A 24,217-nucleotide genomic window follows, 5' to 3' on the forward strand; every position below is an offset into this window, starting at 1 on the left:
CATGTGTGTTCCTTGATGAAACTGTTTTATGAACCGGGGGCTATTGCTTCTGGGATGGCTGGTGAGCCTCCTGTTTGAGAACTTCCACCAACTTCCTTTCTGGTAACTTCCACTTTCCTGCTCAAACCAAGCCTTTTCATTAGAGGAGTAGTTAGGGGGTTCCTTAAGGGGAAGCTCCAATAAGGGCATGGCAAAGGTTTCCTCTTCCTTCTTAGTTACCTCTGTCATTGCAGCTCTTTTGGCTTCTCTGTCCGCCTTTCTGTTTCCCCTAGCCTTGTCACCTCCTCCTGTTTGATGCCCTTTGCAATTGATGACGGCTACTTCTTTTGGAGCCCATACGGCTTCTAAGAGCTACTCTACTTACTTTTTATTTTTTATTTCCTTTCCTTCAGTAGTTAACAATCCTCTTTCCTTATATATGGCTCCATGGGCATGCAAAGTGGCAAAGGCATACCTTGAGTCAGTATAGATGTTTACTGATTTTCCTTTGGCCAAAAGCAACACCCTAGTAAGAGCTATTAGCTCAGCTCTTTGGGCCAAAGTTCCAACCGGCAGAGGGCAGGCTTCGGCTACTGAAGTCAGTGTTGCCATTGCATATCCAGCCCATCTGACACCTTTAGATATGAAGCTGCTTCCATCAGTAAACTATTTAACATGTGGGTCTTTTAAGGGCTAGTCCTTTAAGCCTTTTCAGCTTGAGAAAACCTCATCCACAGTTTCCACACAACAGTGATACCCTGGGTCACACAATGGGGGCTTTCCGTGCTCCGCCCATTCTATTGGCAGCAGTGTGGCTGGATTTACAGTATTCACAGTCTCCAAGGTTATGTCGGGGTTTTTACACAAAAGTCCTTGATATCTTAACATCCTAGGGTTAAAAAGCCAGCGATGCCCCTTCTGCTCCATCAGGGTAACAACTGTTTGGGGCACCCAAATTATTACCATTCCTCTGTTGTTGGGACAGTAACGGTCATTATCATGGCTTTTCTTTGACCTAGATTTAGAGTCATGTCCCCTTCTGGTGCAAAGGAGATTTGTGCTTGCAATTTCTGGAGCAAGTCTCTTCCTAACAAGGGCACTGGACAATTTGGCATTCATTCTTCTAGTGTCCCATCTGCTTGCATCTCACACATTGATCTCTCTCAAGCCTAGGTCTGCCCTCTTGTCCTGGCTTAGCTTCCTGGTTTTGCCTAGTTTGTCCTTTATCATGACCGCAACCATGACCACATCCTCTCACAAAACAAGTTTCTCTTCCAACTAAGGCCGCCGCCAGCAAGTCTGCCTTTTCCTTAGTTCTGCATCTAGCTTTTCTCTTGGCCTCCTCATTCTGATTTACAAACACCTTAGTAGCCACCTAGATAAGTTGGGTAATATTCATGCCTTCAAACCCTTCTAACTTCTGAAGCTTTTGCTTTATGTCTTCTTGTGCCTGGCTTACAAATGCCGCATTAACCATACACTGACTACCCGCAGCCTCTTGGTCAAGTGGCATGTAAAACTGGTAAGCCTCGCAGAGCCTCTCATAAAATTCACTGGGACTTTTATCTGGCTTCTGGCGGACCTGTGAAAGCTTTCCGATATTGGTGGACTTTTTCCCTCCAGCCTTTATTCCATTTAGGGGTGCCTCTTGATACCGCAGCGAACTTTGTAGCCCTTGAGCCTGGTTAGGGTCCCAGCCTGCATCAGCCTCTATCTGGAGTGCTTGTTGTACATACTGCCTGATATCTCTTGTGCCTGTGGGTACATTGTTCTCCAGCCACTGGAGAGTGGCTTGTATAACTCTACAGTGCTCTTCCATATTAAATAATGACAGAAGAAGTTGTTTGCAATCAGCCCAGGTAGGATTGTGAGTTAGGAAAATGGACTGCATTAAATCTATAAGAGCCTGAGACTTCTCTGTATAGGAGGGAGTATGTTGTCTCCAATTTAAGAGATCAGTAGTAGAGAAGGACTGATAAATGAAGAGCTGTTCTCCCCCTTGGACTTCATTCTGTGCATTCAAATAAATTTGTCCCCAGGTTTCTCAGAGTGGCATCTGCATTGCTTGCACGCGAACTGACCTAAGGCAGCTGACCTTATCCCCCTGGAGTTCCTCCCCTGGCTTTTCAGGCAAGGGCTCTGGCTCTTCTCTGCATGGTGTTGCCTGAGGGGTGCTTCCTTCTGAGTCTGAGTCTCCGGAGGTAGCCAGGGCAGCCTCCTATCTAAGCCTTGCCAGGGGCCAAGGGAGGATAAATTGGTGCATAGTGCGGTGGAATTTCTAACTCTTCAGGTGGGGCCTGTAGGACAGGTGTTTTGTTTTGTTTTGTTTTGTTTTTGCTTTTCCTGTGACTCCTTTTCTTTTCCTGATGCCTTGCAGCTTCTTTCTATTGTTTCTGGTTTTGTCTTGGCCATTAGAGTCTTACAGTAGGTCTCAAAGCAGGCCTGCAGCCACTTAGGGCGGGTCTGAACTACATTTAGCCAGGAATCAATATATGGAAACTGATCCAGGTGCCCAGGCTGTTCTCCAAGCCTGGTAACCACCTGAAACACTCAGCCAGTTATCTCCCTGTCTATTGTCCCCTTGGCTGGCCACCCTACGTTAAAATATGGCTGTTTTATCTCAAAAAAGATTCTCAGTTTCTGTGGAGTTAGCTTAACCCCATAATCACCATTAAAATCTTTTTTTAAAGTTTTTCAGCATGCACTCCAGCGGAGTAGGCTTTGATGCTTTTCCTCCCATTTCCTCCCTCACGACGTGCTTTCACTCTCACTTTCACTCTTGGATCCCCCAGACCGCGTCCTATTATAGGAGGTTCGGACACTGCTTAGCCAGGAGCATGCCTTAATTCCTGTCACAGCTACCTGCAGCCGTGGAGCTGGTCCTATGGGCCGTATGCAGTGTCCTAGGTCTGGTTTTTCCCACACTCACCTCGGAGCACACAGTCCACGCTAAGAGATCTGTGCCTCCCCACATCAACCCTGCCTTGGTCTCTCCTAAGACCATCTTTCACACACTTTCACACACCTCCCCCATCCCCAAAATGATTTTCCTTTCTGACCAACTCACAAGCCCCACCTGCGTCTGGTGTCAGTTAGAGTGTGAGTTTCATCTGAATCAATGGGCCTCTCCCATTGTTCCAACCCCTTGGATTGGACTAGTTGTCATGCCCTGGGAGGTGACCAGGCTCCCCTTCCATCCTTATGGGACAGGTCTTGCCTTAGGGCCCAAACCTTACCGTGGTTCATATGTCTGCACACTGTTCCTGTGACTGTCCTGCAACCCTTTCCACTGGTTCCAGTTGTGCCGTCGGGGGAAGGCTCCGGAATGTGGAACGGCTGTTCTCCTTTTGGGCTAAAACTCTCCCAGCAGGACCAAGGACCCCAGATCTCCCACGTCCTGGGACTCTAGCCCACAGGCAAAGGAGACAGAAAATCTGCCATCTCTAATCCTGGACTGGCCCCCAGAAATGTTGTGGGACAATCAAAGACTGGAGAGACCGAAAAAGGTTCAGGAGAGTTTATGAAGGTGATCACCGGTTCAGTAGGACATACGTCCAGAAAGTCTGAGCCATGAACAAAGAGCTTTTCCTACTTTTAAACATCTTAAGATGGGAACTACATGAGGTGGGAAGTGAGTTACAGAAGCAAGAAACAAAGGCAGCATTACAACATTTCTTACGTTTTGAGAAAGACATGTCTTGCAACCGAAACTTATCGGTCTTGTGACCCTGCAGTCGTGCAGGAACTTGCTGGGCCTGTAATAAACTTTGAGGAATGTGGAGTTGGGGAGTATAGATAAGGTCCACTGTTCACGGAGAGAAGATAGGCTGTTAATATTCCCTTTTAACTTCAGTGTAACAGTGGAGGGGGGGTCACACTTTGCAGTAACTTTAAGAGGATTTTAACATTTCTATTACTACCACTATTAGGTTATAGTTGATTTCCTTAATTCCTTCTTCAGGTCTACAGGGCAATGGCATGAGGGTCCACCATCTTGTCTTGCCACTGTCCAGGACACACATATGGCTCTGTTCATAAGTCCCTATTAAATGCTTCTTTCTGAGAAACTGGATATGTCAGCCTTTTTCTTTGGCCTCGCAGCTTCCTTGGACTTTAAGGGTAGGTTTGCACAGACTCGCTCACTATGGAACATGACTTTTTTGTTCTTTCATGTATAATTTTAGTACCTCTAAACACATGTAGTAAAAAAAAAAATGGTAAGAAGAATGATATAATGAATCATAGAGAACAGATGAGCTGGTTCAATCAGATTTGAAAGACAATGTGAAAAAGATCTAATGTAGCTCAAAAGGAGTGTCTTCCCCATTCATCTTTTAAAGGAATCATGCAGTTTGACGGGCTCAAAATCTTTTTCCAGCTCACTGGAGACTGCATGTGAAAATGGAAGAGGAATAGGCATTAGCTAAACGGAGCCCAGGACCACTATGGAGTGGAGAAGGCTGAGGAGTATGGCAGGGAGCCCTGTGGAGAGCTAGAGGCAGCGGGAGGGTATGGGGCATAGCAGGGAGATTAATTGGGGAGCTGCCAAAACGGAAGGAAAAGAGTGAATCAACGAGAGACACCTCTTGCTTTGAACCACTACCAGTGGGCCCGATAGCTGCAACTGCCAAGCATATTACTCAAAATCACCCTGGCTGCCAAGTCCTAGTCTTTGGCAGCCTCTCCGCCTCCTGGGGCCAGATTCCCTTAAGGCCCCACAAGTCGTTTCATTCACTCACCTGCTTGCCACTTGCACAATCCCTGCACTGCCCTGCCCTTTGGGTCTGCCCATCCTCAGTGTTTTGCCTTTCCACAGCTAACGAAGCCCCAACAAAAAACGAGCTTCCCAATAAAAACAAGCTTCCACATAAAAGTGGCAGCAAATGCTTTTTGAAGTGATTTTTATACTTTCATAACTTGCCTAAAATAAAATAATATAATGTCGTATCGAAATAAAACTGTAGTTGCTTCAAGGAACCATCTGCCTTAAACCCAGGAGTGATAGTCTGTCTGTGGATTTTAGTTTCCTCTTTGGTCCTGAGCTGGTTAAAGGGAACACTGGTTGCCTGAACAGTCACACTTGCAACCATGATGCCTAAACATTGCTTTCTAGGCTTCCTCATCAGTTTCTTCCTTATTGGTGTAGCAGGTAAGTGTTTTGTTTCTTTTTAATTGCTCATAGCTTTGTCATCTGAGTCCGATCAAGGATCTGTTAGAAATAGCACTGGTGCTTTTTTGGACTTTATAAAGACTGCAGCTTTTGATGTCACTAAATGACCAGAGCAGGCATGGGGTTAGTGTCTATCTGCAGCTTGAATAACCCCACATACACTTAATGAGTACCCACTAAAGAAAAGGCTCTCTAGAGGGTGCAGAGACTTCATACAGAACAAATGCACATCCATCTCTCTCTCTCTCCCTCCCTCCCTCCCTCCCTTCCTCTCTCTCTCCCTCTCTTTCTCTCTGGCTCTCATTCACCTTAGAATGTCTTTTACCTTGAAGGAACACTATATCCTGGTGGTTACCAGCACAGGCTCCTAAGCCAAACTGTCATAGTCTGGATTTCAGATCTGCCATTTACCATGTAGGAAAACTTGGGGACTTTACTTAACTGCCTCAATTTCCTCATTAGTTGAATGGGGATTCTAGGTCACTGTGAAGATTAAATAAGTTAATATATGCCAAATGCTTAGAGAAGTGCCTGGCACAGGATAGGGACCACAAACAGCAGGTGAGAATTTGTTTCTGGTATTCGTGGAAGACACTGCAGGAGTGTAGAGCATCTTATCACCACTGCATACTTCTGAGCAAGCCTGTAAGAATCCAAGTTTACAGATGGGTACCTCTCAGTGTAAGTGATTCAAGTAACTTGCCAGTTGTCTAGTGACTTATACATAAAAGCAATTCAAGCCTTAATCTTGCAGAAATGTTTGGATTTGAGAAGACTCTGGTCCTTGGTAACAGCAAGGGCACATTTAGCAAAATATGGCAGGAATTCAAATGCTACCAAAATGTTCCTGGCTCTGCATCTTACCAAGCCTGTAACCTTGAGTATGAGATGCAACTTTTTAAAGCCTCAGCTTCCTCATCTGTAGAATGCAATAATAAAAATATTTACCTTACTTGGTGACTGTGGGAATTAAGTAAGTTGTAAAGCTTTGAACATAGTGCCTAATATAAGTTAATGTTCATATATGTTCAATGTTTGATGAATGCCAGCCAGAAGGAGGAGGAGGAGAGAAGAAGGAAAAAGATAAAGTATACCCTCAGCTTCTAATTGGTCTGTCTCTTTCATTAGCTCCTCTCTCCCATGGCTTTGCTCTTGGCTTTCTGTTGGAGGGAAAAGGCAGGCTCTACAGTCAGACTGTCTGGATACAAAATCAGCTTCACCATTTGCTGCCTGGCAAGCTCCTTCGGGTCTCCAAGGCTTCGTTTTTTCAGTCTGTAAGAAGAAGACCATAATGCACAGTACTTTCCTCATAGAAGAGCTGGGTAAATTAAATGAGTGAATGCAGATAAAAGTCCTTCAGTGCCTAGGCCAGTGTTATTACTGTTGGTGGTGGTAGCACTGATGTTACAAAAATGAGAGAAGAAATCCATAGACAGAGAGATAAAGGGCATTAAGCCATCTATCTTCATGTTAGCAAATCAATTCTAGGCAGGCCTTCAGGAAATTGTGCCTATCATCTCCTGAAAACTCCTGGAATTTTTATGTTCTAAAGATGATTGATCAGGCAGTGATTTTTGTGAGCAAAATCAATTGTGGCTGTAGACTCTTTCCAAGAACACAACACCATTTGATGCACTGATGGTGGTCCAAACAATAAAAGCGAAAACAAAAAGCAAATAACAGTATTCATACTATTTGGTTGGTAAGAAGAAAGGCCTGAGGAAACAGTCTTGTTCATTTGAAAATAACAAATCTTGAAAGTTCAGAGCTGAGACCATGGGCTTGGGAGTATTTTTTTAACCATCTCAATAATGTGATACAAATGAGCAAAGACTTGAAGGAGGTGGAGAAATGAACCATGTGAAATCTAGGGGAAGGTAGACCAGGAAAAGGGAAGGGCCAGTGCAGAGGCCCTAAGGCAGAGTCATCAGGGTCATGGTGGAGCAAGTGAAGGAGTCAACGCTGCAAACACAGGGGTCGGGGTGACAGAAGATGAGGTCAGGGAGAAAACAGAAGATATGCTCCCTGGCCGGGTGCAGTGGCTCACACCTGTAATCCCAGCACTTTGGGAGGCCGAGGCGGGCGGATCACTTGAGGTCAGCAGTTCAAGACCAGCCTGCCCATCATGGCGAAACCCCGTCTCTACTAAAAATACAAAAAAATTAGCCGGGCGTGGTAGTGGGCACCTGTAATCCCAGCTACTCGGGAGGCTGAGGCAGGAGAATCACTTGAATCTGGGGGGCAGAGGTTGCAGTGAGCTGAGATCGTGCCACTGCACTCCAGCCAGGGCGACGAGTGAAACTCTGTCTAAAAGAAAAAAAAAGATATGCTTCCTGACTCCTCCTCCTTCTGCCCAACTTCTTATCCCTTATAAGAAACCTTGAACCCTAAACAAAATTTTGCCAAAGTTCTCTTGCCTCCATGTGACTAAAGGCAAGTGAGGTTGTAGCACCTATGTTGCATGATTCGAGGAAGAAAGCACAAGTCATGCCAGTGCAAAATTATCCCATCCCCTGCCATGATTAGTCTCAGAAACACTGGCCCCCCAGCAGGATCTTGGTCTGTTTTCCTCATTAGCATGGCCATTTCATCTGAGGGATTATGCTTGGATACTTGGAGCCAGGATGTAGGCAGGTAAATGCAGCCATTCAGGAGTGGGACAGCAAAGGCAGACCTACTTGGAAGCAGGACCCAGAGATTGAGCAAGAACCTGTGAAAGGAGGGACTGAGTGCTGGGCTGAGATCCTGGAGCCAGAATTGGTCCCTAGCAAATTTTGCTTGAGTAGTACCAATATAGTGGTTCCTAAGAAGATGGTTGTTGGTCTCAGTGTGGGTCCTTCATCTCAGTCATTATATTCCATCACTATTTGGGGATAAAATAATAGCAATTTTTTTTTTTAACTGCAATTTACTTCCCCTACAGCCTGGGAAATAGGGTGGGAAGATAGCATGTACATGTTTATGATCTGGATCTCATCATCCTGAGACTTTAGCGTGTATCAAAATCATTGCATTGAAGATTGAAAATGTTGATTTCTGGGCTCCACCTCTACTATCTGCACATAGAGCAACTACTTTAGGGAATCCTGATGCAAGTATTCCATTGAAAACTACTGCTGGGAACAACAGTGCTCCTAGCAACGTTCAATGTTCTTCCTTCTCTTATTATCTTAGGAACTCAGCCAGCACATGAGTCTCTGAAGCCTCAGAGGGTACAATTTCAGTCCCGAAATTTTCACAACATTTTGCAATGGCAGCCTGGGAGGGCACTTACTGGCAACAGCAGTGTCTATTTTGTGCAGTACAAAATGTAAGTAAATTGAGCCTCCTTCAGCTGACAGAGATGGCACTGGGATAACATGTTCTAGAATGCAATGGAGTGTTAGGATCCGAGCTTTTTCTCCATTTCAGAGGGTTTGAGAAGAAGCCAAGGTCAGGATAGCAGTGACTTGTCTCCCCTGAAGGCTGCCTGGGGACTCAAAATGCATGACGGTATGCAGTGCATTGGGCAGATACTTCAGCCCTAGACCTGCACCAAGACCTCACAGGCTCAGCCTTCACCTCCATAGTGGAGCCTGGCACATGGTGGATTCTCAATACAGGTTTGTCAAGCGAATGTTGGAAGCAACTTATTTAGCACATAACAAATACTCAGTGAATGAAACTATTGATAGTTGAAAAAGAAGTTGTGGCAAACATGGAGGTGAGTGTGTAAAATAAGTTTTTAATTTAAAAGTCACTTTCAGAGTGGATTTACTATTTAGAAAATTCTTTTCAAAAACTAATGAGTCTCGTAAGCATGAACACAAACTGGAACACGCTGCTGCATGTTCCTCTCGTGTGATCCTCAGGCTACTCCTACTGGATCATTGCCAAAACTCAAGTATAATCTACTCCTTTCCTGGCTCAAGGCTTGGAAACAAACACTCCTGATTTGAAAATGTCACGTTTTTCCACTCATATATTTTTTGGGGGCAAGGGGAGTTGAGGCTCAATCCTGTCTCCTGACAGTGAGACAGGAGATATTACAGTTTAACTTTCATGGTTTTTCACTAGAAATTCAGAAAATCAAATGCAGCTATGGCCAAAATAGCAATTTTTATCCCATAAATTCATCCATGTCTCTCCAGCATGGGGTAGGTCCTAGATCAGATTTTCCCTCTAATTAATTTCAGAATGAATATCCCCAGAAGCATCTCCATCTTTAACCACTGCTACTTCTCTGTACATATCTTACGTAACGATTGTAAAATTTGCAAATCTTTACAATGATCGTTTCTTCATTACAAAAGTAGATTTGTGCATAGCTGGAGATACTTTCAGCGTGTAGGAAGTAAAGATTGGTACTCTTTTTATACTTCTCCTTGAGCAGTATAAATAGGTCAAAAGTGAACCTATTTGTGGACCAAAGTACTAAGAAGATTAGAAACTGTTTTACCATGAATCTAATGAAGATTAAAGTTCAGGACCTCATGCAAGGATTTTATATTTATAAATCTTTTCTTAAAGAGGACTCCCAAGCTGCTATGGTTTGAGTTTGTCTCCACCGAAATTCATGTTGAAATTTGATCCCTAGTGTGGTGATGTTGGAAGTGGGGCCTCGTAGGAGGTGTTTGGATCATGGGGATGGAGTGCTCATGAATGGCTTGGTACCATCATTGCTGCAGCTGAGTGAGTTCTCACTCTTGCAAGACTGAATTTGTCATGGAAATGTTTCTATCAGAGTGGTTGTTGTAAAGCCAGGATGCCCCTTGAGTTTGGCCTCTTCACGCGATCTGTTTTCCCCATGGACCTTCTCCAGCATGTTCTTATGCAACATGAAAAGCTCTCACCAGAAGCCAAGTGGATGCTGGCAGCACACTTCTTGTAACTTCCCAGGCTGCAGAACATGGGCTAAATAAACCTCTTTTCCTTATCAATTACCTAGCCTCACGTGTTCTGTTATAGAAACACTAAATGGATTAAAAAGAGTATATAAATTTCAGACCCCAGAATACCTGAATCCATTTCTGTCTCTAAGGGATTTTCAACAGCACAGGACAAATTTATAATTTTGAAAACTTTCACTTTGGTGTATCCAGTTCATGGACTATAGTACTGTTATATCCCTCACATTTAGAATGGGATAAACAATGAGATATTATGTTAAAAGAGAAGTCAGTCATTACAGCTAAGTTAAAGACTTATTATAAATAAATAATAATTTTAAAACATCAAAGTATACTCAATACATGTTGTGGTACTGCTTTAATTGTGATAGAATGAAATTGCTATCACCATGTAGATTACTGAGTACAGATACTGTCAATCTTCCTTATTATGTGTCTAGAAAGTTAGATTTCAAGTCTTTCAATAAATAATTTGGGAAACCTTTCTCCCCAGACTCCAATTCCTTCTCTGTTCCCCACCATCACTTTGTTGCATTGGTCTGATTTATGGCAGGTAAGGAAACAAAGCGTGAATCTTCCCTTTGACTATTACACCATCCTGTGGCCTCAGGCTGAGTCAACCTCTCTGCCTCTTGCCTCACTACCTTTTTTCATGGGTTTCACTCCCCCTCTCCCAACCCCTAATTACAGGGCTCCATATATAGTCCTCACTAAAACTTCCCGTCAATTTTCAATAAAGAGATTAATCATGTATGTTGGGTAAGCAGCACCTGAGATGAAAAGTGGTAGCAACTTCTCAGAAGCAGCCACATTACTCAATAGCGAGCTGATGAGAAGTGATGAAAAACCACAAACACTCAAAACCACAGAGCATTAAGGATGTGGAGAGTGAGTATTCAAAAATGGAAGTCAGTCCTCACACCTGAAAGAACATTATGCCAACTATTAAAAAATAAGTTAAAACCCTTATGTTAGTGATACAGAAAGTGTCAGGGATGTTTATCTTCCAGCAAGACAGCACTTCAGGTAATGCTGTGGCTTCTATGTGTCCCCCAAAAGCTTATGTGTTGGAAACTTGATCCTAATGCAGCAATGTTGAGAGGTGGGACTTTGGGGAGATGATTGGGTCATGAGGATTCTGCCCCCATGAATGGATTCATCCATTGATGGATTAACGAATTAAAGTGTTATTGAGGAAGTGGGCTAGTTATAAGAAAAGTTGGTCTGTTTTATATATATATATGTAAAAGCCATCTCTCTTGAATGCCTATGACATCCTCTGCCACCTTAAATCTCTGCAGAGAGTCCCCACCAGCAAGAAGGCCCTCACCAGATGTGGCTCTTAGACATTAGACTTCCTAGCCTCCAAAACTGTAAGAAGTAAATTCCTTTTCTTTATAAATTACCCAGTCTCGGGTATTCAGTTACAGCAACAGAAAATGGACTTAGACAGTTAATAAGAAGGAATTTTTTAAAAGCTTCTGAAAAGTAGCCATAAGCTATCATGGTGATATTGATACTAGAATCAGGTATAAAGAATTATCAGTCTGAAAATATTGAAGACTCCTTGAGTGGAGAAAAGAAACTCAGATCTTTGCCTTTTCCCCGCTACAGATATGGACAGAGACAATGGAAAAATAAAGAAGACTGTTGGGGTACTCAAGAACTCTTTTGTGACCTTACCAGTGAAACCTCAGACATACAGGAACCTTATTACGGGAGGGTGAGGGCGGCCTCGGCTGGGAGCTACTCAGACTGGAGCATGACGCCGCGGTTCACTCCCTGGTGGGAAAGTGAGTTCCATGGAGTTTCTTTGCCCTTGTTCTTCCTGCTTTTGGACAGCCCTCCCAGAGCACGGCTAGTGACCAGGCCTGTGCTTTGCTGGGGGCTCTACATAGTTATCTCATTTGGTCTAATTCTCAGAACAACTCTAGGAGATAGCATTTATTATCCTAATTTTCTAGTCCAGAACATCAAGATGTAGAGGCTTTAGTCATTGGTCCAGTCTCATGACCTGTATTATACAAGTCAGGGTTCACATTTACTGCATCTGACTGCAGAGCCTGTGTATGTGTGTGTGTGTGTGTGTGTGTGTGTGTGTGTGTGTGTGTGTGTGTGAGACAGGGTCTTGCTTTGTCACCCAGACTGGAGTACAGTGGCACGATCTTGGCTCACTGCAACCTCTGCCTCCCGGGTTCAAGCGATTCTCCGACCTCAGTTTCCCAAGTAGCTAGGATTACAAGCGTGTGCCACTATCCCTGGCTAATTTTTGTATTTTTAGTAGAGACGAGGTTTCACCATGTTGGCCAAGCTGGTCTCAAACTCCTGACCTTAGGTGATCCGCCCCCCTTGGCCTCCCAAAGTGCTGGGATTATGGGTGTGAGTCACCATGCCCAGCCCTCCAAAGAGTATTTTTAGACAGCAGAATTTGTCATAGTGCCCTAGTCCTTCCCCAAACATGAGGGTTAAGTTCATGAAAATACTCATAGAAGAATTTTCTGTTAAGGAAATTAGACTTTTAGTCTCACCTCCCCAAAAAGGCAGACCAAAAGTGCTTTCTCAGTATCCATCCTGAATGATATTTATTCCTCTTTTAGTTTAGTCACAATCATAGAATAATATAATCTAAGATATAGGTGATAAAATGAACCATTACCAACAGACATTGGCTAAAATAGTAGGGAAAAGAAAGAAAGAGAGAGAAGGGGTTTAATGTATAGATATAAAGATGTGCATAAATAGAATAAGAAAGAAAATAAAGATATTTACCACAGTCCTCATAATTGCAACTAATCATGAAGTTGTAGTTAATATTTATGACTTCTTCCCTCATTATAAACTCAACATTCATCTTCTTTTCAGCCAGTACTTCAGCTTTTTATCCATGAGGAGTTTCAGTCCTTTTGGTGTTTCCTATCTCAGCTTGACCTAACCTTACATTATTTTTTATTGCTGAATAGAGAAGCTCTAAGAGGCACACTTGAGGCTACCAAGAATTCTTCCACCTGACCCCAATGTATTTATTACTGTATTATGCCTTGAAAATCAGAATGAATCACCCCAGACAATATAAGAACCTCATTTTCTTTTTGTTAGCTAAATGGCACAAGGAGCTCCAAATGGTCAGGAGACAGCCTCAACTTCCAATTTTTGGAAACCATTTTTGTTATAAACCAGAGGAATTCAAGGCCAAGCATATGGGAAACAAAAACGTGTCATCATGTCATGAGTTGTTCTCTATAGATAACAGTCAGAGTTGCCCCTCTCACTTCCACTTCTTGTATCCTAGACCAGTGAATTCTGTCTATGGAAGAAATAGCACCATATATTGGCCCCAGGCTTAGTGAAGCATTTACCAATTGGAGCGTTTACCAATTCATATGCCAATTCACAAGACATCTCTCAAACTGAGTTTTCAATTATCCATTTCACCTTCCTATAAAGTCATGGATTTCTGTGGGTCTTGAGACCTTACTTCACTCTTTTCACATTAACTTAAGTTCTTTGTCATAAGCAATATATTGTGGAGTACTATGCTCATGAATAAGGCATTGACTACATCTATGGGTGTATGTGTGGTCCCAGGAGTGATGAGGGGTCTGCTGATAAAAGCATTGAAGCAGTAAATAAAAATCTATAAACAGAATCTGTAACCAGAATCTATACCCAGCAGTAAAGAAAAACTATAACCAGTGTCTCTTGCCCCCTCCGTTTTGGAAGGGAACAAAAAAAACCTACCTGCAACGAGATGGAAGATGAGAGCCCCTGGAATACGGCACTATACTAGGGGTTCAACATTGATCTTCCTTCCTGGAAAGGAAGATCACTCTGCAGTGATACTCTGAAGGTCAGACCAAATTTGGTAAGAGGAGATCCATATTGTTAAGTCTATATATATCTTCCATCATGTAACTATTTTGTTCAAGAGTCCATAGAGCAACTATAGGACACTGGGGAAATAGATTGTCACTGCATCCACTTAGATTTTTTAAAACAGCCTTATTGAGGTATAATTCACACAGCTTATACTTTAAGCATATAGCATACAGTTTAATGGTTTTTACTATATTCACAAATATGTACCACCATCATTCATGGTCAATTTTAGAACATTTTTATCACCTCAAAAAGCAACTCCATACCCTTTGGCTATCACCTTCCAGTCTTGCCATTCCCCTAGCCCGCAGCCCTGGCAACTATTAATCTTTCTGTCTCTATAGAGTTCCCTGTTCTGGATAGACTCATAAAATACATGATTTTTTTTGACCAGCTTCTTTCACTTAACATGTTTTCAAAGTTCATTCAGATTGTAGTATGTATCAGTACTTCATTCCTTTTTGTGGCCAAATAATAGTACATTATATGGATATACCACATATTATTTATCTGTTCCTCAGTTGATAGACATTTGGGTAGTTTCTACTTTTTGGCCATTATGAATAATGTTGCTATAAACAGTCATGTAAGAATTTTTGTGTGGGAGTTTTTTTGGTTTTTTTCTTGTTTGTTTTTTTGAGAGACAGGATCCTACTCTGTCACCTAGGCTGGAGTGCAGTGGCACAATCATAGCTCACTTTAGTCTTGAACCCCTGGACTCCAGCAATCCTTCTACCTCAGCCTCCCAAGTAGCAAGGACTATCAGGCATGTGCCACCACGCACAGCTGGGCATACATATTTCTCTTCGATATATACATAGGAGTGGAATTGCTGGGTCTCAAAGTAACTCTATGTTTAATCATTTGAGAAAATGCCAGACTGTTTTCAAAGTATCTGCACTATTTTACATTCCCATCAGCAATATATGAGAGCTTTGATTTTTCCACTTTTTTTTTTTTTTTTTGAGACGGAGTCTCGCTCTGTCGCCCAGGCTGGAGTGCAGTGGCCGGATCTCAGCTCACTGCAAGCTCCGCCTCCCGGGTTTATGCCATTCTCCTGCCTCAGCCTCCCAAGCAGCTGGGACTACAGGCACCCGCCACCTCACCCGGCTAGTTTTTTGTATTTTTTAGTAGAGACGGGGTTTCACTGTGTTAGCCAGGATGGTCTCGATCTCCTGACCTCATGATCTGCCCATCTCGACCTCCCAAAGTGCTGGGATTACAGGCTTGAGCCACCACGCCCGGCCGATTTTTTCACATTTTTACCAATCTTTTTTGACTATAGCCATCCTAATGGATATAAAATGGTATCTCAAGTGGTTTTTATTTGCATTTACCTGCTAATTAATGATGTTGAGTTTCTTTTTTATGTGTATTGGCTATTTTGTACCTTCTCTGGAGAATTGTACATTGAGATCCTTTGCCCATTTAAAAAATTTAATCGTATCTTTTGATTTTTGAGTTGTAAGAGTTGTTTATATATTCTGCATACCAATGTCTTATCAGATATATGATTCTCAGCTAGCTCCTCCCATTTTGTGGGTTGTCTTTTTTACTTTCTTGATGGTACCACTTGATACCAAGTTTTAAACTTTGATGAAATCCAATTTATCTATTTCTTCTTTTGTTGCTTGTGCTTTTGGTGTCATATCTAAGAATCCTTTGCCAAATCCAAAATCATGCAGATTTACCCTATATTTTCTTCTAAGAGTTTTATAGTTTTATGTCTTACATTTAAGCCTGATTCATTTTGAGTTAATTTTTGTATATGGTGTGAGGTAAGGGTCCAATATTATTTTTTGACATATGACTATCCAGTTGTCCCAGCACCTTTTGTTGAAAATTATCCCCATTGAGTGTTCTTGGCACACTTGTTGAAAATCAATGGACCATAGAAGCGTGGTTTATTTCCAGACATTCAATTCTATTCTATTGATCTATACATTTATCATTGTGCCCATACCACACTATTTTGATTATTGTTGCTTTGTAATAAGCTTTGAAATTGGGAAGGGTGAGCCCTCCTTTTTGTATGTCTTTTTCAAGATTGTTTTGACTATTATGGGTTCCTTACAATTCTCTAACCACCTAGATTTTTTAAGACTGCTTTTCAGTATGAGCCTTTTGCCTTGCATTCATATGGCCACAGAAATATTCACATTCTGTACCCTAGTACTTAGGGATCCATCCATACACCTCTTCTAACTGGTGAAAGGTCCAATTAGAACCAAATTAATTGGATCATGTCCAAAATGCTAGATGCATTTCCCCCCAACTCTCTAATTAGCAAGAAGGTGGAATAGAGTTGAGCAAACTAATTCATGGTAACTCTCACGTTGTTTCTTGGATACATTGAAATTCAAGGCCAATACACTCAACCAGCAATTGTCTAGTTGAGGAAAAGGAGATTTCATGACTAAACTGATGAACAGCAGTGAAGGGAATTCACAGATCAGTTTGATTATTATATTCAAGCCTAGAAATAGGGTCACATTCAAATTAACTTATCAAACAAAACTTCCTTCAGTCTAAGCCATTAGGCCAGTCAGGTAAGAATAACCAAAGACATTGACTGACACAGCTTTAGCTCAATTCTATTTAAATTGGGATAGTATTGAGTTAAGAAGGGTTTGTGTGTTTTCTGTATAACCATTCTCCCTAAAAAAATCAGAAAAGAAAAGAAAAGAAAAAAGCTTTAGACTGGGTCCTTTAAAAAGTCATTTGATTTCAGGCCTCTTAGTAGAAGAGTAAGAAACCCAGTCTATAGCTACTACTCTTGTTGATGCAATAGTGAGAGAATCACCCACTCAGCTGCTTCCTCACCCCCAGCTTTGCACTCTCTTACCACAGCTCCTAAGAACTTCTGAAGGACATATTTCAAAAAACATGTTTCTAGGTCCTCAGGACAGCATGTTCCTGGCATCTGTGATATAGACTAATGAGCCAGCTGCATGCATTGGCTCCTCTGACACCTGTTTTTGAGCAGCAGGATATTATCTTAGATTAAGAAGTTATGATTTATGGTTTCTATCTAGAGACAAAGCAATATTTTAAAAATATTAAAAATAAAATAAAATAAACTTTCTTCAGTTAAAAGCAGCATTTAATACTTAGATTTCAGTATTATTTGACCCTTGAATTGCTTGGATTAAAAATAGATGTGAAAGCCAGGTGCATTGGCTCCATGCCTGTAATCCCAGTGCTTTGGGAGGCCGAGGTGGGAGGATCACTTGAGGCAAAGAACAGAGCATTCCAAGCAAGGGAACAGCGTTTGCAAAGGCTCTCTGGCATAGCAAATGCAAGGGACTGAAAGACAAGCAGTATATTGAAGAAGAGCATGCAGGAAGGGGTCCATAATGAGGTGGGACTGGAAAGATAGGGCATGTACAATAATTTTTTAAAGAGTTGTGACTTCCTCCAGAAAAAAGTAATTTTACTCGGGAGCCATATGATCAGACTTGTGTATAGGAAAGGTCATTTTGACTATATTTGGGGGAACAGGTTGGATGCGGATAAGTGAAGTAGTAGGTTACTAATAATAGTCTACAGGAGACAGAATTTGGCTGATGAAAAGGACTAGAGAAAATTTATTCCTGGAGGGACATTTAGTAAGAAAAATTGGCAGGACCAGGTGATAGATTGAATATAATGGTGAAGAGAACACGTCAAAGACTACTTCTAATTTTCTTGCATGCATAATTAGCTGAATGGCTGAGATGTTTTTGATGGAGTTTGATGAAAAAGACCAGTTTGGTGGGATGCAAGGCAATAGAGATTATAAGTTTGGTTTTGAATACGTTAAGTTTAAGATGCTTTTGAGAGATCCAAGGGACAATCTCTTCAGATCCAAGACTCAAAGGTAAAGTCTATTAGAGACAAAAATCTGTGAGTCATTTCATGCATACAGTACAGTGGGCATTGATAGGATTGCCTAGGGAGAGAGTAGTGATAGGCAGTTTTGAGTAAGACCAGATATTGAGGGATTCTCACCCAAAGATGCCTGAGTAAGAAAAATCTTAAAAGGAGACTAAGAAGCAATAGCCAAAGAGGTAGGAGGAAATCTGTGGGCTGATACATTCATGAATAGTGTGGGAAGGTAATATTTCAAGGAGAGAGCTGTTAACGAGTAAAGTGCTATGAGGTCAAATAATCTTGACTTGGTCTTGTAACACAATCACAATCCAGTGAATGGGTCAAGAAATCTAGCATCACAGATCATAAGCCAGGAGCCCTGAGATGTCCGCAGCTGACTCACTGATAGGCCAATGCCTGAAATATGTGCCTGACTACAAAAGGGACATGTGTATTTAAAGTTAACTATCACATTATTCCAATATAGTTGGAAAGTGATTTAAAAACTTATAGTTCCAAATTAAATAGCCTAGGAGTAGGAAACTCTCTTCTTCTAAAACACTTAGAAATTCTGGATAAAATAAAACACATTGTCCAAACTCCACAGAGCGGCAATAATGAAAATAAAGGGAATCCTCGGGGGGCCAAAACAAAGTACCTGGAAATCAAAGGGGAACCAAAGGATCGACATAGTGACCCAGCTGCCCTGAGGGCGTTTGCTGGATGTGGTAACTAGACCCTGAGTGGTAACAGCCACTCCCAGGACAAAAGACAAGGTTTTAGGCCAGCACAAGGCAGGGAGTTATAACTAATACCCCCACAAAAATCTTAGAACCTCCAAGGAATACACTGTCAATAAAAAATCAGACTAGCCTAGGTGTGGTGGCATACACCTGTAATCTCAGCTACTCAGGAAGCTGAAGGAGAATCACTTGAGTACAGGAGTTAGAGACCAGCCTAGGCAACATAATGAGATCCTGTCTCAAGAAAAACCCAAAAGCAACCAACCAAACAAACAAACAAAAGGCGGACTAAGAAAGCCCTTCCAATAAACAGAGGAAAGTAATTTGTATGTTTCCGTCTTTACTCTGCTAAGAATCTAACACCCCCTAAATTTATAAAGGTTTGAGATTCAAATACACGTGCAATTTTCTTTTTTCTTTTTGTTTTTGTTTTTTGACATGGGTCTCACTATGCCGCACAAGCTGTAGTGCAGTGGCATGACCATAGTTCACTGCAACCTCAGCCTCCCTGGGCTCAGGTGATCCTCCCACCAAGCTGATTTGTCATTATACATAATGTGTCTGTATATAATACATTCATTTGATGATTTCTCAAAGTTTTACATTTTTTTCTCCAGCAAAAATAGATCCTCCAGTCATGAACATAACCCAAGTCAATGGATCTTTGTTGGTAATTCTCCATGCTCCAAATTTACCACATAGATACCAAAAGGAAAAAAATATATCTATAGAAGATTACTATGAACTAGTATACCGAGTTTTTATAATTAACAATTCACTAGAAAAGGTAAGTTCAGATGAATAGATATATTTAGTGTTTTCTCTTTTGTTTATTTAACCAGTATTTTGGTCATATGAGATGTCCTCTTCTGCTACTCTGCCTCCTTTTATTTTTCCTTATCTTTAATTCCTTCTTACTCTCAACCAGTATTGATCCACCGTTGGTGCTGGCATCACCATCAGAATGTGTGTGTGCCCTTTCCATCCTTCGGTTTGTCTCCACGGTTTTCCCTGCATATCTAAAGATTGGTATTAACAGTATTTAATTCCATGTGACTGCCACAAATAATCATTTTTATGGGCTTCGCATACTTTATTTATTTATTTATTTTATTTATTTTTAGACCAGGTCTCACTCTGTCACCCATGCTGGAGTACAGTGGTGATCATAGCTCACTGTAGCCTCTAACGTTTGGGCTTAAGTGATCCTCCTGCTTCAGCCTCCTGAGGAGCTGGGACTACAAGCATGCACCATCACATCCAGCTTTTTTTTTTTTTTTTTTCTTGTAGAGGCGAGATCTCACTATGTTGCCCAGGCTAGCATGAGCCACTATGCCCAGCCTCACACCTTATTTTAAAATAGCTTTTGAATCACATGATTATTTTTGTGCCAGTTTTGCTATTTTTTTTTTTTTTTTTTTGACACAGGGTCTGTCTGACTCTGTCATCCAGGCTGGAGTGTAGCAATGCAATCACAGCTCACAGCAGCCTCAACATCCTGGGCTCAAATGATCCTCCCACCTCAGCCTCCCAAGTAGCTGGGACTACAGGTACATGCCACCATACCCAGCTATTGTTTTTTGTACTTTTAGTAGGGACAGGCTCTAGCCATGTTGCCTGGGCTGGTCTTAAATTACTGGGCTCAACTGATCCGCCTGCCTTGGCCTCTCAAACTGCTGGCATTACAAACATGAGCCACCATGCCCGGCCTTGCTGTGGTATTCTAATCTACCATCGGTGCTTCTGTCTGGACTTGGTGGATAATTGAATTTGTTCCTTTTTTGGTGTCATCTAAGATTAGGGGTTTTTGTTGTAAGGAGCAGAAACCACAGTCCAACTTGTTTAGAAACAAAGGAGGGAGGGATTATTAGGAGATAGGCCAGCAATCTCAGGGACAGAGGCAGGACTTGGAGTGCCGGCAGGCTTAGTGGTGACTGGGAAGGGAAACAGAAGTGAGTTCTAAGGGATCCTGCTCTGTCTCTTGGACTTTCTGTCTCTCTGTGGCCACAGTTGCATACCTGTAGTTATCTCTGCTCATCTCGCTGCACACCATTCTCGCTGCACACTTTAAATTCTTAAAAAGAAAGCCAAGTCGGGTGGCTCATGCCTGTAATCCCAGCACTTTGGGAGGCTGAGGCAGGCAGATCATTCGAGGTCAGGAGTTCAAGACCTGCCTGGCCAACATGGTGAAACTCCGTCTCTACTGAAAGTACAAAAATTAGCCTGGTGTGGTGGTGTGCGTCTGCAATCCCACCTACTTGGTAGGCTGAGGCATGAGAATCCCTTGAACCTGAGAGGCAGTGGTTGCTGTGAGCCGAGATAGTGCCACTGCACTCCAGGCTAGGCGATGGAGTAAAACTGTGTCTCATACAACAAACAAAATTCTTAAAAAGAAGACTCTGACCACAGGGTCAACCAGCCAGCATCCCTCAAGGAGAAGTCAAGTTGCACCTACACAGCTACTTGCCTTGTCCCTTTACCTTTACCTAGGCTATGGCCTAGGACTCTAGGAAAGAAGGGTGTGTCTGGGAAGAAACCCCACAACCCATCTACCGCTGTGACCATGTACAACTTGTTAATTTAAACAAAAGTACAGCTGTGACTTAATGACAGCCATTTACCAACTGATTATTTTCTCTCTTGTGTATAGGAGCAAAAGGTTTATGAAGGGGCTCACAGAGTTGTTGAAATTGAAGCTCTACCACCACATTCCAGCTACTGTGTAGTGGCTGAAATATATCAGCCCATGTTAGACAGAAGAAGTCAGAGAAGTGAAGAGAGATGTGTGGAAATTCCATGACTTGTGGAATTTGGCACTCAGCCATGTGGAAATTCTGAAGCTCCCTGAGAATGGGATGACTCATGTTTGAAGGATCTTATTTGAAGTTGTTTTTGTATTTTCTTAAAGCAATATTCACTGTTACACCTTGGGGACTTCTTTGTTTACCCATTCTTTCATCCTTTATATTTCATTTGTAAACTATATTTGAACGACATTCCCCCAAAAAATTGAAATATAAAGACGAGGCAGAGAATAAAGGGTTCTATGAAATTTGGAACTTTATCTCTGAATGTAACATCCGTAATAACAACCTTCATTCTAAGACAGCAAAATAAAAATTTAACAACCAATGAATAGTATTTAAGAAAATGTTGAAATAAGTTTTTTAAAATAGCGTTACAGACTGAAGCAGTCCTGAAGCAATAGGTTTTCACTCTCTTATTGAGCCAATTAAATTGACATTGCTATGACAATTTAAAATTTCTATATGGATGAATATTTTTCATGCATTTCTATTTTATATGAATATATTTTTATGTATTTATTATTATTAAATATTTCTACTTAATGAATCGAAATTTTGTTTTAAATTCTACTTTATGTAAATAAGAACAGGTGTTGGAGGAAAAAACTTATGATTTCTAGATTGATATCTGAATTAAAACTATCAACAACAAGGAAGTCTACTCTATACAACTGTCCCTCATTTAAAAGATGTATTAAGGTTTTCTTTTCTATGTTTGTTTTTGTTTTGTTTACTTTTTAATCCTGTCTTAGAATAATTTATCTTTATCCTCAAAATTAAATGTAATTTTTTTAGTGACAAAGAAGAAAAGAGACCTCATTACTCAACCCTTCTGGCCAAGTATGTCTTGCTTGTGGCACCTTCCTCATCTCTATACAGGAGGATCCTATGAATGATAGTTTATTGGGAACTGCTGCAGTCCATGCAGAGAACTCAGCTTGAAGCTGGAAGCACACAGTGGGTAGTAGGAGAAGGACTGGTGTTGGTGGGTGCCTACAGAGATTATAGAGCTAAACAAAGCCCTCCAAACTGGCCCCTCCTGCCCACTGCCTCTCCTGAGTAGAAATCTGGTGACCTAAGGCTCAGTGTGGTCAACAGAAAGTTGCCTTCTTCACTTCAGGCTAAGTCTTTATTATGTTTAAGGTTGTCTTTCTAGTGAGGAGATACGTATCAAAGAACATTTGTACAATTCCCCATGAAAATTGCTCCAAAGTATGATTAACAATATAGTCAGTGCTTCTGGTTATATACAAGTACTCAGTGATAAATGGATTTAAAAATATTCAGAAATGTATTGGGGGCTGGAGGAGAATAAGAGGCAGAGCAAGAGCTAGAGAATTGGTTTCCTTGCTTCCCTGTATGCTCAGAAAACATTGATTTGAGCATAGATGCAGAGATTGAAAAAAAAATTTACTTTGATCTCTGTTTTTGAATTATTATTTATATCTTGCTTACTAACTTTTTTGCATTTTGTCCTCTTGTGGGGAGGGCGATGAATTAAGAGTAATGGGGTGGGTGGGGAGTAAGTAAAATTTCAAACAGCATTTTAGTGAATGCAATTCAGTAGTCCTGAAGCCTGATTTAATAAAACAAAATTCATTTATGGTTGTTTCATGAAAGTTATTAGATAGCATCAAATTTTGTTTGTATGTTGTTTGCCTTGCTCTGGTTTTGCTTTTGTGCTTAGGCAAGTGCAAAATACTCTGTGAAAATCATAATTGTCATCTTCTTCATTGTGTTAGGGATATATTGTCACACGATTTCAATAAATCCTTTAATATTTTGCTTTGCATTTTAGAATATTTGTTATTTGAGCTTTTAAAAGAAGAATACAGTGTTTACGTCTGCCAGATGAAATTCTAGTTAAACATCTTAGGCCCACACGAAGTTCCAACTAGGAAGGAGCAAACTGTGTTGAGCCCGACTGAGCTTGCCATGTGATCAAATGCAATCACAAATTACAGCTGCTCAGGCCAAAAGCGTTGAGGTTATCTTTGTCTCCCCGCTTTTTTTCACATCATATATATTCAATGCACCAATAAATTCTATTGATCTACCTCCAAAATACAACACTTCTCAGAACTACCTATTCCAGGCCGCCATCCAGAAATCTCTGGATGGTCACTATGGCTACCTCACTGGTGTCCCCACTTTGCTTGTCTCCCTCCAGTTTTGTCTTAACAGGGCAGCCGGCATGAGCCTTGGAACATAAATCAGATCATGTCACTTTCCTGCTCTAAAACCACCAATGGCTTCCCATCTCATAAGGGTAAAAATCAAAGTCTTCATAATGGCCTCCAAGGCACTGTATGACCTGTTTCCTTTCCTCATAATCTCCCCGTCCTCACTCTCTAATTCTCACCTTGCTCACTCTGCTCCAGCACACAGACCTCTTGTTTGCCCTCAAATACCAATGCCCTAGGCTTCTGGGTTTTTGTGCCTGCTATTTGCTGGAAGGCTGTATCCCCAGGTTTCCATAGATTCACTTCCTCACCTCTGTCAGATCTTTGCTGGAAGACTGCCTTATCAGTGAGGCTAACTTCACTATTCAATTTAAAATTGCAACCTACCCTCTGCAATGATCTGTACCACTCAGTTTCCTTCCTGGCACTTATATCACCTGACATGCTATAGTTTGCTTGTTGACCTTGTTTATTGTTTATCTTCCTACTCTTCCACTAGAATGGAAAGGCAGGTTTCTAGTTCTTTTTCCACAGCTATATCTTCATTATCTATAACAGAACTTGGTACCTAGTAGACAATTAGTATTTGCTGGATAAATTAATGAAGCAAGAGTAGAAGCACTGAGAGCATGAGAGGGGTGGGTCAGGAGTCAGGAGGGAGGCTTTTCTTGTAATTTCTTACAACTGGCTGCCTCATCTTCCTCCATGGGTAAGGGTG

General features: G+C 41.5%; 1 protein-coding gene across 2 annotated transcripts; it reads left to right on the plus strand.

Annotated features, from left to right (window-relative positions):
* Nucleotides 1-3,886: 3,886 nt before the first annotated feature.
* Nucleotides 3,887-23,108, plus strand: IL22RA2 (interleukin 22 receptor subunit alpha 2). Of its 2 annotated transcripts, XM_017958291.3 has the most exons (6): nt 3,887-5,128; nt 8,324-8,459; nt 9,951-10,046; nt 11,653-11,831; nt 19,127-19,296; nt 21,160-23,108. In XM_017958291.3, exons 1-6 carry the CDS (start codon nt 5,068-5,070, stop codon nt 21,307-21,309), a joined length of 792 nt encoding a protein of 263 aa, XP_017813780.2. In that variant the 5' UTR covers nt 3,887-5,067; the 3' UTR covers nt 21,310-23,108. The 2 variants fall into 2 exon arrangements, with proteins under 2 accessions (XP_017813780.2, XP_009204260.1); XM_009205996.3 differs by lacking the exon at nt 9,951-10,046 and having other exon boundaries at nt 3,893-5,128.
* Nucleotides 23,109-24,217: the final 1,109 nt, after the last annotated feature.

This window comes from Papio anubis, chromosome 6 (assembly GCF_008728515.1).
Source record: "Papio anubis isolate 15944 chromosome 6, Panubis1.0, whole genome shotgun sequence".
In the NCBI taxonomy this organism is placed as follows: domain Eukaryota; kingdom Metazoa; phylum Chordata; class Mammalia; order Primates; family Cercopithecidae; genus Papio; species Papio anubis.